Here is a 16,724-nt window from a genome sequence, read left to right as displayed (position 1 = left end):
AAGCTGGGTTTGTAACCATACCATCGATGTGGCGTTGAAACTGATTGGCTTATTACCAAAATAAAAGTATACACAAAAAAATAACTGCAAAGAGAACAATCTCACATATACAAAGCAAAAACAAGTTATATTTGACCTCAAGTGATATTTTGAATACAGGCAAATATATCTGCCGATTTCTCACAGACATTACATTAAGACAAATTACTATAAGGTAAATAAGCCTTAAGTTTCCTCCTTATTATTTTCTACAATAACCTTAAATGTTGTATTCAGGATTCACAAGCTTAACCGGGGACTTTTTTACTGCAGTTTTACAGTAATCCCTTTATGTGTATGTGAAATGTATAAAAAAAGTGATAATATTATAATCTCTACCTCTGTATTACAGTGGATGAACTCCATAACACACATAAATTTGCATGTGAAACCTATTGGGCTTTTATTCCCTGTTCCTTTCTTTTTGTTTATTTGATGTATATCACAGCACAGGGATCACAACGATTATTTCTGTAAGCTCACATTGAGAAGGCATACCAAGAATGATGTGTTTTGTAAATGTTTGACATGCCATTGTCTAAAGAATTATTTTTAACAATCAGAATCTAGACATGTGAGTTCGATCCGAGGTCCACCAAGCCGCCACTGTTGGGCCCCTGAGCAAACCCCCAATTGCTCAGCTGTATAAAAATGAGATAATGTAAGTCACTCTGGATATAAGGGCATGTGCCAAATGCTGGAAATTTAAATGTAAACAAGTACTGAACACTTATTAGCATTTGGGGTGTTTAAAGTTGAGACTAATGTTAATTGTAAAACATTTAAGGCATTTTACAGCAACAAAAAAAAATTAAAAATGAAAATACCCAGTGAAATTTGTTTAAGAAAAAAGTTTCCATATTACGCAGTTAGCTTTGAAGGCATTAGAGAATACAGCGAAGGTTTTAACCAGCAAGTGTTTTCTGTTCTTTGACAAATTTTGACCAAGTTTACATTTAACAATGTCTCTCAATAAAAAAAGGACATAACATGTAAAGCCTTTGTAAAATCAAGACTTTGTAAAATCAAATGTCAGGAAAAATACTCAAGACCTTTAATTCTGACAATGTAAGGTTTGTAATGATTTGCTGGTTGCTTCTGGTTTCTGTTATCGAATACTGTGTACATGTCATCTTACTGGTCTTCAGTATGAACAGTCCTGGTATATGAGATATTATTTAACCAAAAAGGGCCTCATCAATCTTTCATTTTTGTTTTCAGAAAGAATAAAAAAAATTACAAATATGGAATATTCTAAAAAGAGTTTATTTGTTCCAACAACTCCCGCACCCTCACAGTCCCAGCCATGTACATGAATATATAGATATATTCAGTGTAAAGTGGTTTACAAATAGACAATTATGGCTACTCACATTCATTCTTGAGTGGACCAGAACATACTTTTAGTCCACTCATACACACACTTATGCACATTGGAGTGAGGGCCACAGTAATGTACATCCTCTCTACAATCTTTCTGATATTTACATGCAGAAAATCCTACGACATTCCCCAACTACACAACTAGCCAATCTAAAAATTTCACCTAAAACATTACACTGTATTGGCTTAAGTCATAGTATAAAGAAAAAAAATGTTCTCTCTCTCTCTCTCTCTCACTCACACACACACACACACACACACACACACACACACACACAGAGGAGCCAAAGGAACAGCTCAGAAAAAGAGTTCAAAGGTTACCTGGGTCAAATGTTGTCCTCCTTGCAAATAACACTAAACATACACACAAATGCACACATGGCAAAAGGATCTGAGTCCTAACATCTTCCCCCACAATGCCTAGGCAAATAGTCAAAACAATGGCATTGTCAGTTACTGGTTTGCCTGCCTTTTTGTCCCTCCCCCACAGTCCATGGGCAAATGTACACTGTCTTCTGATCAGAGAAAATATGGTATGTACTTAACACTAAAAAAATGTCAGTGAGGAAAAAAATGGACTCAAACCATACAATGGAAGCACGCCATAATCAGAGCAGTCACCGTTTTTCAACTTTGAAATTGAAACTGCATTCTGAAGAATAAATCATAGCTATGCATTTCAAATTTGCTAAATAGTTTGTGCACTTGAAACCCCTAAGTACACAGAGACATACACTACGTAGTGTGGCAGTACAAGCTTTCACCCACAGCCTTTCTCTCACAGTGACTCGCTGAATGCACAGTGTCTGTGCTGCAGTTTATTATTTTTCTGCCAGCAGAGGGAGACAGTTTCAGAAACACAGACAATTTTGTAGAACTATATACTGTAACCCACAATGCACTGGATGGCATCTCTGAAGAGTTCTGCTTTGGGAGCATCCAGTCTTCCTATCCAGCCCTAGACACAGAAAAGAAAAAGGAAGAAATTCGGTATGAACAACTTTATTTTAAGTGGAATTTATAAAACGACTTTATAAAACAGAAGTCTTCACTCTTGTAATTCCACGCTTGAGTCAGCAGCTACAGTGGAATGGAGAAGCTTGTCATATCAGCACAGTCATTTCCTCTCAGGCTTTTAATGGCATCTTCCCATGTAAATGTAGTTTTGCTAATCTTACGCATCTGATCATTTTTAGACAAGCATCCAAATTAATGACTAAGCTGATTTCTTGGAAAAAATTTATTTAATTGTTCTATTTTTTGGTTCTAAAATGCAGTTTTTAAAAAAAGACTAACTTAACACCACAGTGTTATGAAAACTACCATTTTTATAACAGAATATCTAAAATATAATTAGAAAAAAATATGAATATAAATAAATACGAATAGCAAATAAAATAGCAGACACTGTGCAAATAAATATCACAAACCCGTATTAAAATGTTGCTCTAAGTTGTTCACTGTTCTAGTACTGTGGACTTGGCACATTGTTTGTAAGAAAGAGGAACAGAAGAGATGTTTTTACATGAAAAAGCAAGTAAATATTGCCAAGTCAAGATGTGCTACACTAACAGACGGTGATTAAAAGTCTTGTAATAAAATCAAAAGCTGCTTTAACAAAGTCTTAGTTAAGCAGTGTTTACAGATTGTTTAGGGTTGTGAACACATTTAATTTCACACGGATGGTGAAAAAACCTGCCATTTTAATAGGAGCATATCTACTGTTAATATCCATTGTACATGAGCTCACACAGAGCTGGCTCATTTTGATCTGAATGACAGGGAAAGGAGTAATGCCTTTCAGCATCCCCTTCTAGAGACTATTTAATGAGAATTCTATTCAGTTTGACACACATCTTTTAAGGAAAAAGTTCTGAATCACATTTTATTATACACACTAGTCATTAACATGATCACACGGGGCAGTCGTGGACTAATGGTTAGAGAGTTTGACTTCTAACCGTAAGGTGGTGGGTTCAAGTCTCGGGCCGGCCACGACTGAGGTGCCCTTGAGCAAGGCACCGAACACCCCCCACCCCCAACTGCTCCCCGGCTCCACAGCATAAATGGCTGCCTGCTGCTCCGGGTGTGTGTTCACGGTGTGTGTGTGTGTGTTCACTGCTGTGTGTGTGTGCACTTTGGATGGGTTAAATGCAGAGAACGAATTCTGAGTATGGGTCACCATACGTAGCCGTATGTCACATCAATTTTCACTTCACAATGCTAGTTTGCTTCAGAAAGGCTTCAGAATTACCAGTAGATCATTTAGAGACTCTGTTGTTTTAGACAGCTCTTAACCCTGCTTAAGTGTTCTCCTATAATACATTAGTGAAAAGTTTTCAACAGTCAACGAAGTACATTAAAGATTTTTCCAATGCTAGTAATGGCTTTACACTGTTTATCTCACTGCAAATGAAGTTGAATTTCCCAAATTCCACAAATAAATAAATTAAAATGAGGTTACCTACGTGTAAAGAGGCTGTAGCTGTAGGTGGGAACTCTTTTGTGGTGGCTGATACCCATACCCATATCCGCCAATGAAATCAACTGTCATACACACACAATCAAAAATGACGAAAAACTGTTATGGACAACGTGTTTAGGTGCATCAATAGCAGCAGTAATAAACTCTTAAAATAGATAATACTTACAGCTGTCCTCGTCATCTAGGACGACTTTGCTTACGTAGCAGGCGTATACAAAGCCAAAAAGCTAGGACCAAAACAGAACTGAGTCAAAGAAGTTGTGTTTTAATACAAAATGGGCATTGGGTAATAAGAGACATATATATAATATGAATGAATGAATGTGTGTGTGAGAGACAGAGAGAGAGAGAGAGAGAGAGAGAGGGAGAGATCTGATTTTAATTCTTTAATGTTAATGTTCTGATAAAAAAGGGAAAAGACACTCACTGCGAGGAACACTTGCAGGGCAGAGCTGACCACCTCTATGTATTGGTAGTCCAGCAGGCAGCCACTGACCGTGATCACATGATGGTCTTGTGGAGCCAATGGGGAGTCAGGCACTGTTGTAACTAAGCAACCAGGCCCATTCTCCATCCACCAGGAGCGATGTAAAGAGGTATTAAATGTCATCAGGAAATCTCGATCCTATACATAGATATGGAAAAAGCACAGTGTATACTGTGAATAGTTTAAACAAATAAATACTACACAAACAAACATCTGTCTGGCCAGGAAAAAAATGCTTCAAACCCAAATCACCATTTAATGGTTATGTGTATCATCAAGCTATGGTTAATTTGATATCCATAAAAGAAATGTTTAAAGTAGTCACTCATTTCACCTCTGCATGTGATTATGGCATTGTAAAAGTATATATGTGTTCATTTTATCACTCAGCATCATGAGAATCTGGTTTTGTACTGTATAACCAGTTGTATGTGCAGCTGGACCAAATTATGCTGTCAAACCCTGTCGAAACAGGTGTGGACTGCCCACAGTGTGTATACATTGTGTTCAGTTTTCTATCGTGACTTATTTGTAATAATGCAAAAGGGTGTCACTTAAAACTCAGGAATTTCTAAACATTTGAATCAAGGCCTCAAAACTAGCAGATTTCTCAAAAAAAAAAGAAACCTACAAACCATATAACGACAATAGTGTGCACTTATTTAAAGGTCTGCATTAGGTAAAGCCATCCAAGGCTGGGACTCTTGTCTATCACAGCGACACTAGAGATCTGTGTGCATCTATGAGCTTGTGTATAGTGTTTTCCTCTGACAGTATTGTGCTGCCCTATGACGCTGCATGAGCAGCAGCTGGAAAAAAATAGGTGGCTATTTAAAGAGTCTTTGAGAAGCTTGTGTTAGTCTTCATGCACCCAATAGGTGTTGTATGAAAATAGAGAGTGTGCATCAGCACTGAAACCCATATACACTGTACGTAACACTTGATGAAGGTGAAGTTTAGATAAAGTGGGGCTGCAGCTGCTTATTACTTCATATGATAATTCCTACCTAAAGGTATAAATGTGAATGTGCTTCAGGACAATAGATGTATAAAATCCTCACTCAATTCACTCTAACCCAAATCCCAAACTGTTCTTAATCTGGTCACCTTGTAGCTGCTATTAATACTATTGCTATTAATATATTGATTTAGAAGGAAGTAGTAGTGATCCTCAGTGTTCTGATGTCCACTTTGATTTTCTCTCACTTTTCAGACTTTCATTAAGATGTTCTGGCAGCTAAAACAGCTAGAAGACCTGTTAAAGTTACAGTCATGCATGATAGCAGTCACTTGTGTAAATGCTTAAGCATAAACACGGGCTTTTTTCAAGAATAACGATTCAGAGTGTTCTTGTTTATTGGCAGTTTTCAAGTTAGTGAATCTTCAGGTTCTAGATTTTCTGATTAAGTCTGATTAATGTGTTCAATTATTAATGTTAACCTTATTTCCTTTTTTTTATTTTATGGAAGTGGAAAAACTCACTCCTATGCAGTGAGTGGGCTTGTATGATTAGAACAGCCCCAAAAAGAACAAGTACAAAGTATTAGCAGGTCACAAAAATAATAAGCCTTAATAGATGAGCTGAACATTCTTCTTGTATTTACCTGAGACAGGTGGCCCACTTCCAGGTAGAAACAGATAATAAAAGCGTTCCAACCAACCCAGACCACCAGCCACACTGCATACTGCGCACACACAAAGTAGTAAATACAAAAAACAAAGCATTAGACACATTTAACAGAGAAGCAACTCAAAACACAGATTCATATATGTGCAATTCAAACAAAAATGATTATTCTAGAGTAGATGCTTTGAGTGATTTCTATTGTATGCCCTTACTCAGTCAACATATGCAGTATTTGTGTGTATGCAGGTGTGCACTTACCAGTATAAGATATCGTGAGCGGACCTGCACCGTACCAAACACTCCCAGAATGACAGCCAGGATGTGTAGAAAGTTTGCCAAGATGGGAGCCCATTGATAGCCCAGGAAATCAAACACCTGCCTCTGCAGCACAGCCAGCTACAAATGCACATAGGCATAAAGTTAATGTACACTAAATAAGCACTATAGTAAAGTACAAATAACTGCTCTAATAACACTTGACTTCAAACAGCAACAGTAACCTTTTGCACTGAAGTGTATTGGTTCTTATTATATACATCCATTATAATGTTGAATAATGATATTCAAAAGCTGTTGAATAGGTTCTTTGAATAAATAATTAAAGAGCCTGACATTCTAGCCACCTGCTTTGAATTTTTTGGATTGTTCAGTCTTAAAAAATAGATAAGCTACGGTGTAGGCGAGTTGACTTATTTTCTTGTGCCGTACATATACACAGGTAGAGTAACCTCTAATGCCTGGCTACTTTAAGCAGCCTCTGTGGAAGACTATTGCAGCACAGGCCTGGCCTACATAGCAGACCCAGCATTCTGCCCAGAATGTAATGTCTGCTATTGTTGTCTCTCATTAACAGGTGAAGCTCAAAGAAGCTACAGGCATCCAAGAAACAAACAAGCTGCTTGGGACAGGTTTTGTTTATCAGCCAAAAAGAGAAAGGGGCACAGAGCAACTGTACAAAGAGTGTCAGGGAGATTGTCCACAGTGTACCACAGTGTCAGCTGCAAATGCATGCCTGCTGAATCAACACAAGAGTCAATACAACCAGTGTCAATTCACGGCTGTGCAAGTTTGAGTTTTTTATATACTATTTACTATATAAAACTGTTATATGGGTGATATATGATGCTTCGCTTGCAATTCAGTGCAAAGGGTTAAAATCGGTCCGTCACACATTTATTCTTACCATAACTTATCAAGCATCTGTGGACTGCACAGGCAAAATGAGCCATAAAAGGCCAATAAAACACGACCATCCATTTAGGCCAGGGGCACACAAACGCAACGGGCCCTTCACTCACACACACACACACACAAACACAAAGTAATCCCACAGCGCTCTGCTGCAGCTGTTTCCATGGAAACTGCCTGGAGCCCCAGCCCACAGCCCTATGAGAAAAGAGCCCCTACCTCAGGAGATCCTTTTTGCCACATGCCCACTCTCAAAAAACACACACAGAACTGGGGCATTAAAAGTTTCTATGAAATCCATTCTAGTGACGCAACGATTGTTATGTTACCAATATCAACATACTAAGTACGGGCCGATACCCGACACTGATCCAATGCTAACGTCCTCCGGTGCTCTGCGAGCTTGCATTGCTGATTGATGTGAAACCTGACAGGCCTGACACCAGCATGTGCTAACCCCTTGAAAATCTCAGGGACTTCTCAACACATCCAGTCTTACTTCTGGAACCATATTCCTTTTCAGTTTGTGTCACTGTATTTACTAAATAATCCTGGCATAAAAAATCTGTCATGTTAGTCATAATCCATTTTCAAAGCATAAATATATACCAGTCTGATAAGAATAACATCTTAGGCCAATATCTTTTTGTAACACATTCTCATTTGGCAGCTGCACAGAGCCTTATAACTGAGACAGGATACAACTGAGCAGGTGAGAGTTAAGGGCAGGTTGGTGATGCTGGGATTTGAACTCACAACCTTCACAACAATGAGTAACCCCAAGCCTGAAACAGTGCAGTGCTCTATTACAGATACTCTATCAGACGGTCTGTCTGTCCAGAAATATTAACCAGGGGAAATTTTTACCCTTTTATTCACAAAGCCCGTTCCGCACCTCCAATCACAGTCACTCATTCAACTCAGACACAACTGAACATGTGAGTATGAAAGCAGTGTGCTAGAAGAGATCACAGCACACAGGCGTTCACCTACCAGCTGCAAGGAGCAGATGACCACCAGCGTGCACCTCCCGTCGCAGCGGCCCATGCTCTCGCGCTTCATGCACGGTTTGGGCCCCGCGAGGCGCCGCGAGAACGACGGATCTCCGTTGAGGTCCAGCGTGACGGCTGTATAACCGTTATCTATACACACCAAACCGTCAGGGAGCCCAGCGGGCTGCGGCCGCGGTTCTGTGCGTTAATACTTCAGCGCTGTTGATGATCATAACCGCACTTCATCCGCGTCTCCGGGTGACTTTGTTCTCACACGGCACCGACCGCAACGGGTCGCCACGCCTTCATTCCAAGAGCGCACAAAGAACAGCACACACGCGCACACAGACAGAAAAAGGGAACATGTTTAACTTGCACAAATAAGCATCATATGATATTCGATCACACGGACAGCGTCTGGGGTGGGGGGTGTAAATGTACCGCAGATGAAATCAGTGCCAGGCACAAAGCGCGCCTTTGTCACTTACCGCGCGCGCTGACCGGTGTCGCTTTCTCCCGAGGAAAAGCAGGCCGTTTTTAAAGAGACAGATTTAGCTGAGACTGAAGCTACCTTATGAGCATCCCTCTGTACCGCTCGACTCTTTGTCAACACCGACAGGAGGGCGAGAGAAAGGGATTATGGGTGGAAACCAAACCCTCGTGCAAGTTTACCAGTAGTCCGCGCGGGGGAGTTCGCCTCCTTCTCCTTCTCCTCCTCCAGCCAAGCGAGTGAACACAAAGGAAAAGAGCATGGCTTCATCCCTAATGCCACCCTACCCCCTATCCAAGTGGAGGCTGTAACATGGTGCACGGAAGAATAGCCTTAAATGGAGTGCGTTATATGCGCAAAAGGACTTTTGTCGGGATTCTGATTTTTAAAAAAAATAAATAAATAAAAAGAATCAAAGAATATAGCACCAAGATTGCAGTTTTCTTGGCGATGACAAAATAGCCTTAAAGTTTTAATGCGCAAATAGTTGTTTGATATATATACCCTTTAATTACTGTATAAATAAAGGACAATTTGGGTATGACCTGCTTAAGACATTTCACCAATATACAGTGTGTTCAGGATGATTATTAAAGGAAACCTTCCCACTTACGATGGGGAAGGGATGGCGGTTTTACTGTAATGTTGTAATTAACGTCAGCTGTAGTTTATAAGACTATTTTCAAAACCTGTTTTAGTTTTTTCTTCTTAATATCACCCTTTCCTGCTTTCCATTATGGTCATGATGTTGTTTACCAACTACATCCACTTGATTCTGGGGAAATTATAAATCTCTCAACAAAGAGTTTGGGGAAAAACCAGAAGCTTCCCCCTTCAAAGCACACAAAATATGCTTTGCAGTTTCTCCTGGGGCAGCTGGTATAGATGGGCTAGCAGGACTTTGCCCCTCACCCCTCCAAAGAAGCCCCTCCACCCACCCACCGTCTTTCAAAACAGATATAAAAAAGCATCCACTTCAGATTACGTGGTGGAAACTAATGGAATAAGGTTGATTCTGCAAGTGCAACAGCACCACCATGGTTAATACGCAACATACACAGAATGGCATGAAGCAGCAATACTGGGACTGATTCTTTCTAACCCAGACTGTCAAAGCGCCCTGTCAGGTGATTACACTGAGTTAAATACCACCCAGTTTTGACCCCTATTTGGGCTGATACTTTTCAACCCATGTCACTGACATGTAACACCTTTGTCACACAGTGACTGAGACAGTGTGGTAAACAAGAACATGCCAATCAATATCATCATCATCATCATCATCTTTTTTTCCTTAAAAATGTCTATTGATTAGAAACTAAAAGTGATTAGACTAATCACACATTCTTCATTTAATGTACAAATGACAAAAAAATGACAGAACAATAAATTTGACAGCTTTTGGTTTGAATGGTAGCTTCTGTTAGCCATCTTTGTTATTTGGTAGATACTCAGTAGTCCAGTAAAGACCTGAAAACACTTTTTATTACTAAACCAGCTATCTATCTGTCTGTGTGTGGTTGTTTAATATTTAAATTTACAGCACTTGGCAGACGCCCTTATCCAGAGTGACATACAAAAGTGTTTAAGTCTCTATCATTGGATACATTAACTCTGGTGCACTAGGTTACATACTTAGATACCATGAGCCTAAAACACTGTTCAAAGTTGTTTTTTTTTTTTTTTTAAATAAATATACATACATCAAATAAGGAAGGAAGTGCTAGTTGAAGTGTTTCATGAATAAGTATGTCTTTAACCGTCGTTTGAAAATAGCCAGTGACTCAGCTGTCCGGACCCCTAGGGGAAGTTCATTCCACCACCTTGGTGCCAGAACAGAAAAGAGTCTCATAGTATACTTACCTCTTACCCAGAGAGATAGTGGAACCAGTCGAGCAGTGCTGGCAGATCTGAGGATGCGAGGTGCAGTGCGAGGAGTGATGAGGGCTTTGAGGTAAGATAATAGTTTGCCCAACATCATTGTTATTATATCACTGATAAAGCTTTGTGATATAATGGATTGCCTGAATCCTAATAGTTTTACTGTAAAGCCATTAAAAGGTATTTGATTTTATTACAACCAGATATCAGAAATAAATGCTACAGAATTACTGGTTTCTCAGACATGCTGCACGAAATGTATTAAACAGCTTCAGTACAGTAATAAATGAAACATATTTCGTGAACCAGAGATCCTTCTACAACATTAATTTGTAAGAAATAATATCATTTTTTAAATATAAAAATAGATTTCTCCACTTCATTAATAATGCTAAGTAACGAATGAAAAGCAAGTAAATGGTCAAATGGTCAACTTATGATCGGGGCTTTGACTCAAAGATTTGAGTCTACATTGTACATGTCTAATTAAGCTTAATGAAAAGTTACAGTATAGTCCAAGAAGCATAGTACTACTACTTAGAGAAAGAGTGTGCTTTGTGTCCCCTTCCTGGAGCCTGAACCTGCCTCACTAGATCAGTGCTGACATGCTTATAGTCATCACCAATGTCAGAATGGGCTGAGAGTCACACTAATGAGTGTGTGAGACACTATTATTGTGGCATGTAGTGTTGGTAGTTTCACACAACACTGACATGAGAGAAACATTATATATTGTACCATGAACCAAAGCAAGTATACCTGCTTCCTCACCACTGATGAAATTTCAAATAAAGACCAAAGACCCTTCATCTCCACCTTTTTTATGATCAAATAATTTATATAACTAGCTTTCTACTGTCAGCCTTGCAGATGTCTAGCATTTTTTCCCAACCTGTTTACAGTCTATGTGAGTCCCATCATACACAAAAAGGCCTAGCATCATGTAATATGTAATCATGTAATCATAGTGCTTATGTTGTTGTTTTTTTTTACACATTTTTCTTTGACATTTCAGTATGTCATGGAGCAGTAATGCCTTCCATAAATATCTTCTATTTGACTATTAGGTAAATAGATTACTCTTATGCAAAGTCTATCTTTGACTTCTTTTAGGTCTGCTCCGCTTTCATTTTTTTGCCAAATGTGTTTCATGCCTCCAGGGTTTCACTCATTAATAATGTGAAACAAAAATAAAGGAACAACAGCACAAATGAAAAACTTCTTGACATAATTTAGTCGAAATGTTGAACGCAAGATAAATGGCTTAAGATAATAACCATTATAATTACACTTATCTGTCAGCATCTTGACACCATTGCACCTCCCTTTCTTTTGGAAGCTACTGCTGCTCATCTATTATATATATATAAAAAAAAAAAGGAAAGAAAAAGTCTATGTTGGTGATCTTTGTAAGAAAACACAGAAACTGGTTGTTCTGCTGCTGCAAGGAAATTCTACACCATTTCTTATTTTTAGATTATAATTGATCTTATTTTCATAGCTCAAGTGAATAGTTTTTTATAGTTAACTGTGCATGCACACAATCCTTTCTCAGAGCATAAAGCTTAAACTATAACTGAAATGTTTCTTTATGAATTTGAGATTGGGTTTTAGCTTTTATAAGTTCTTCTGTTATATTCTTCTGTATTTCTTCCTCTTGATTTTAACTACCAGTGCTTATCCATTCCATTGTTAACGGATAAATATTGAGAGAAAGGTGCACACAGTCCAACAGAACTATCTAGAACACTGGTCAAAATCAATTTTCAGAGGAGATGAACAGAATCAAAAACTGTTCAGAGGACATGGAGAAGACAGAAAGAAGCATATAGTGGATACACAAGTTTGTAGAGATCCTATATTTCACATTTTTATTTCACAAAGCATTACATCTTATTTGTAATATCCCAACATGAAAAAAGGCCTGATTTGTTTTGTGTAGTTAATGAACATCTGTCAAACCTATTTAATGTATTGTTATAAATGATATTTTTCTTTATTGGAATGCAAACGTGTAATTAAATGTATTTACTTATCCACACAGTGCTCTGAGCAAAAAAATGCAGTTCCGTTGTAGCTCGTATTAAATAATTTTGGACTCCGGCTTATCCTGCTGATCAGGACAGCTACAAGAATTTCATATTGAAGAGAAATAAAAGAACATGAAAATGCATTTCTCCAAAAATGAGTTTATTAAAAGCATAGAAAAGGAACTGAACATTTTATCCTTGGCCAAGAAGTCAAAATTTAAGGACTGTTCTTGAAAGAATTAATCCTCATGCTTACCTCGCACACACTCGCACACACTCGCACACACTCGCACACACTCGCACACACTCGCACACACTCGCACACACTCGCACACACTCGCACACACTCGCACACACTCGCACACACTCGCACACACTCGCACACACTCGCACACACTCGCACTCTACTGAATTTCCCCCATGTAGAGGCGCTTATCACTGGATCCAGATAGAACTGTGGAAGACAAAAACATCCATCATAAAATTATACAGAACACAACAAGCAGAGTGTAAACAAAAAACACCCCAGTCACACACACTAAATTTCCTCGGTGTTACAGATAAAAGGGGAAGCAGAATTATAGGTGAATTTACCAACGGGTTCCTCTGGATGGAAGGCCACCTCGTTGACTGATCCAGCATGGCCAGGAAGCTTATAAAGGATTCTACGAGAGGTCGTGTCCCAGATATACACGAACCTAAACAGCAAACGTGCAGAATTATACACCAATCGTTAACACGATGCTGTCATTGTCCTGTAGGCACACAATCTCTTACCTATCAGCGGAGCCTGCCGCTATCTTACTGCCATCTGGTGACCAAGAGCAGCGTAGAAGATTCTTCAGACAAAAGAAATCCATAAAACATTTAGTACATGGATGTTTCCATAATCACAATGTCATTATGTGCAGTTTCTCATTAGGTAGATCTTAGAAGAATGGATAAGATAACACAAGGGTGAGTTATTGAGTTAGAGAGAAGAGAGATTAAACACTATCTAAAAAACACAGCTGATGTCTATATAGGAATCTTTCATAGCTAATGTTGAGCAGAAATGATCAGCTGGCTTTTCTATAGACTTACACTTGACTTCAAAAGTGGACAGCCGATAAAATACGTACATGTATAAATAGCTTCCACTTCAACTATTCCGGACATTAATAATAACTGATACAGCAATGATACAGAATTTTTGGGCAGCTACCTAGTTCTAACTACATTTGTGAAGCAATAAATGTTATGAAACATGTGTAAACTTCAAAAAGCAGTAACAGATTTGCCTTACGTAAAAAATATAAACAGTTACATACCATACTAAAGTAATCTGATTTAAAATATATTATGATGTTGGCTTTGTGGAAGCCAACATTCTGTTTCTTAGACAAAAAATGATCAAGAATAACTCCTCCTAGGGCTTTCGAGCCACATGCACCAAATTCGGATATGTAGCAGACCCTGGTCTGAAATTTATTTTCTAAGCGATCCGAGTTCCGGTACTGGGTCACAAAGTGGCCTTTTTTCCCCCATAGACTCCCATTATAAATTTTGGAGGTTTATAACTCGGCAATCTTTTGAACTATCTACACCAAACTCGGCCAGCTCCTTTAGAGTGATACTCTGAACAAAGTTTTACATTGGTGTACCAACTGGCCTTTCGGTTGTGCTGCAGCCCCACCCCCAATATATGCAAAATCAAAAATTAGCACAACATGGACATGTGACATATCAAAACACTCAGAACAATGTGGAGAACTTCCTCAAGAGTATTCGGATGATGTCACATGCTCATCTCCACTTACCTCCAAATGTTTTGGCACCCTAGCTTTCTGTCTACTTGCTTCCAAAAGTAACACTGACCCTTATGTCCACTCGCCTCCCAAAAGCTCCCAAATACTTGCATCGTCAAAGCCAACATCAAAGTTTGTTGCAATGAACTTTACAAATCTAGTTATTATTATTATTATTATTCCATAATTATTATAATAATTAAGTATTTTAAACTTTAAAACAAACAGTTTAAAACAACAAAGTATATTGTTTCCATTCCAGTAAGGAGGTAAAAAAAAAAGGCTAGTGTGATTCACCCTCATGAAGCTGGTTTCATTTTATTTAACACACTAATTGGCCACTGATTAATTCTTAATTTGCTTTCACTGTAAGCAATGTAAAGTTTTACTAATAAATAAAGCTTTCAAACGAGAACGTGCGTCCATCAATGCGACAGATGGTGTACAACATGTCTACAACATATTACTGAAAGTATAACACAAGAAACGTGTAAATATATTAATGTGTAGAATGTTTTTTGGTCAAATTTAAGATTAGAGAAAACATATCATCCACCCATCCTGTATAGCATTAACTGGTGGAAAAACACAGGAGATTATTACACAAGGTCATCATAACTGCACTTTATTTTATGACTTGCATTGAATTACCTTTTCAAAATTGTGGACATTTCCCTGGAAAATCTTCACACATCTCTCCTTAGGGGCAAACGGACGGATATCCCAAACGCGCACTAAATCACAGAGGAGAGATTATTATATAAAAGAGGATTTAACACACAGTATTTTAATCTTACAAGCTGACACTGCATTGCTTTTTCTCTCACACAGATCAAAAGCAGACACTCACCACTGTTGTCCATGGAGTTGGACAGTAAATAGGATCCCTCAGAGCTGAGACTGAGCCCCGTCACTGAGTCTCCGTGTCCCTGCATGCTGTAAATCAGCTTATTCTGTCTCAGGTCCCATACCTGAAGCACACACACAAGTAAAGTAAACACACTGACAAACACAAGCGGTGTGTGATCATGTCTGTCATATGCTTGAAGATGGACCTTGATGTCATTGTCGATGCCTCCTGAGATGATCTGGTCACTGGTATCATTGAAGGTAACACTTAAAACCTGGTACGTGTTCTGGAACGTATGAACTGATGCCTTCTTCCTGATGTCCCACAGCTGAAATCCAAGGAACAAACCATTTTTTTTTTAAACCTAGCATTTGTAATTATCATTGACTAACTACCAAAGTAAAGGCCATCAAATTCTATTCACTTTACTACATTTGTCTTACGGAGTGTCCGCTTATTAGAAGCTGATTTATGTTACTTTAACATATGTAGGTTTGTCAGAGTATTACATCCAGTCTTTGTCTATAAATAAGATTTGCCCCACTATAGAAACAGGGTCATACTCCAAATGACCAAATCGAATTTTATCTATAGTCTATTTTATCTATATACGTCAACATTTACTGCAAATAACAACAAAATACTTCTTTTTGCCCAAATTGTTGTTCTTGCCACACATTTTCATACGACAAATTTTTCATACACTTTCACCCACTAGCCAGTTTTTCCCCTTCCTTATCCTTGTTTGAATAAATTTGCTCCTCCATGTACATAGAGGAGACCAGCCATTGCAGCTGAACATCCTTGAATAAAAGCATTAAATAATAACACAAATAATAATAATGATAAATAACGACAGGGCTGATTACACTTTTATTCCACTCGTTATTTTTTTTAATGGGTTCAGAATAACGGAAAAGCTTTAATTAGTAAAAATCATCACTGCATAAAATCCTTCCAGACTGCTGAAAATAGCCTGAGCGTTCAAACTCCGAGTTCAAGAAAAGTCTAAGATCTTTATTAATCTCTTCTCATCCCTCATGTGTAGCTCATCAAGCATTTCTGATTTCTGTCTTATTTACCTTCACAGTTCCATCATCACTGCCAGTGCAGGCCAGCTGTGGTCCACGACGGGCAGGAAAACAAGAGTTTGCGAAGGACGTGTGGCCTTTCAGTCTCTTCACACGCTCGCCCGTCTCGCTGTCCCACACACAAACGGTCTTATCCGTACTGGCTGAAAAGAGCAGACTGGGGGGGAAGCAGACACAGACAAAGACATCTGAAAGTGTCTAAAAAGCATCGCCGGCTCTCATCGCCGGCTCTCCCGGTGCATAAAGCATGTGCGTGTGAGGTGGAGATCAAAACAGGCTCTGTTGACTCTTTAATCAAAAAATAACAACAATAATAGTGCATAAAGAATTTTAAGAAATTATAGTAGCATGCAGACTCAAATGATTTTATATAGATAGAGTTTCAAATAATTTG

The 16,724-nt window shown here is 38.5% G+C and overlaps 2 protein-coding genes across 3 annotated transcripts in view; both read right to left on the bottom strand.

Moving 5' to 3' along the window:
• Window positions 1-1,286: 1,286 nt before the first annotated feature.
• Window positions 1,287-9,003, bottom strand: nkain1 (sodium/potassium transporting ATPase interacting 1). 2 transcript variants are annotated; one of them, XM_027175787.2, is made up of 8 exons: window positions 8,690-9,003; window positions 8,203-8,504; window positions 6,280-6,417; window positions 5,999-6,079; window positions 4,335-4,532; window positions 4,074-4,134; window positions 3,887-3,969; window positions 1,287-2,380 (listed from the first exon to the last, which is right to left on the bottom strand). In XM_027175787.2, exons 2-7 carry the CDS (start codon window positions 8,269-8,271, stop codon window positions 3,887-3,889), a joined length of 630 nt encoding a protein of 209 aa, XP_027031588.1. In that variant the 5' UTR covers window positions 8,272-8,504; window positions 8,690-9,003; the 3' UTR covers window positions 1,287-2,380. The 2 variants fall into 2 exon arrangements, with proteins under 2 accessions (XP_027031588.1, XP_027031587.1); XM_027175786.2 differs by having other exon boundaries at window positions 3,891-3,969; window positions 8,690-9,001.
• A 3,742-nt stretch (window positions 9,004-12,745) lies between these two features.
• Window positions 12,746-16,724, bottom strand: part of snrnp40 (small nuclear ribonucleoprotein 40 (U5)) — a 6,404-nt gene continuing 2,425 nt past the window's right edge. Inside the window, exons 4-10 of the mRNA XM_027175782.2 lie at window positions 16,322-16,487; window positions 15,445-15,567; window positions 15,240-15,360; window positions 15,041-15,123; window positions 13,380-13,441; window positions 13,197-13,300; window positions 12,746-13,056 (exon numbers count right to left, since the gene is read on the bottom strand). Coding sequence (XP_027031583.2) covers window positions 13,007-13,056; window positions 13,197-13,300; window positions 13,380-13,441; window positions 15,041-15,123; window positions 15,240-15,360; window positions 15,445-15,567; window positions 16,322-16,487 — 709 coding nt within the window. The 3' untranslated portion in view covers window positions 12,746-13,006. The remainder of the gene's footprint in view (window positions 13,057-13,196; window positions 13,301-13,379; window positions 13,442-15,040; window positions 15,124-15,239; window positions 15,361-15,444; window positions 15,568-16,321; window positions 16,488-16,724) is intronic.

The sequence above is a fragment of the Tachysurus fulvidraco genome, chromosome 24 (assembly GCF_022655615.1).
Source record: "Tachysurus fulvidraco isolate hzauxx_2018 chromosome 24, HZAU_PFXX_2.0, whole genome shotgun sequence".
In the NCBI taxonomy this organism is placed as follows: Eukaryota; Metazoa; Chordata; class Actinopteri; order Siluriformes; family Bagridae; genus Tachysurus; species Tachysurus fulvidraco.
This window is presented reverse-complemented; position numbering and strand designations above follow the sequence as displayed.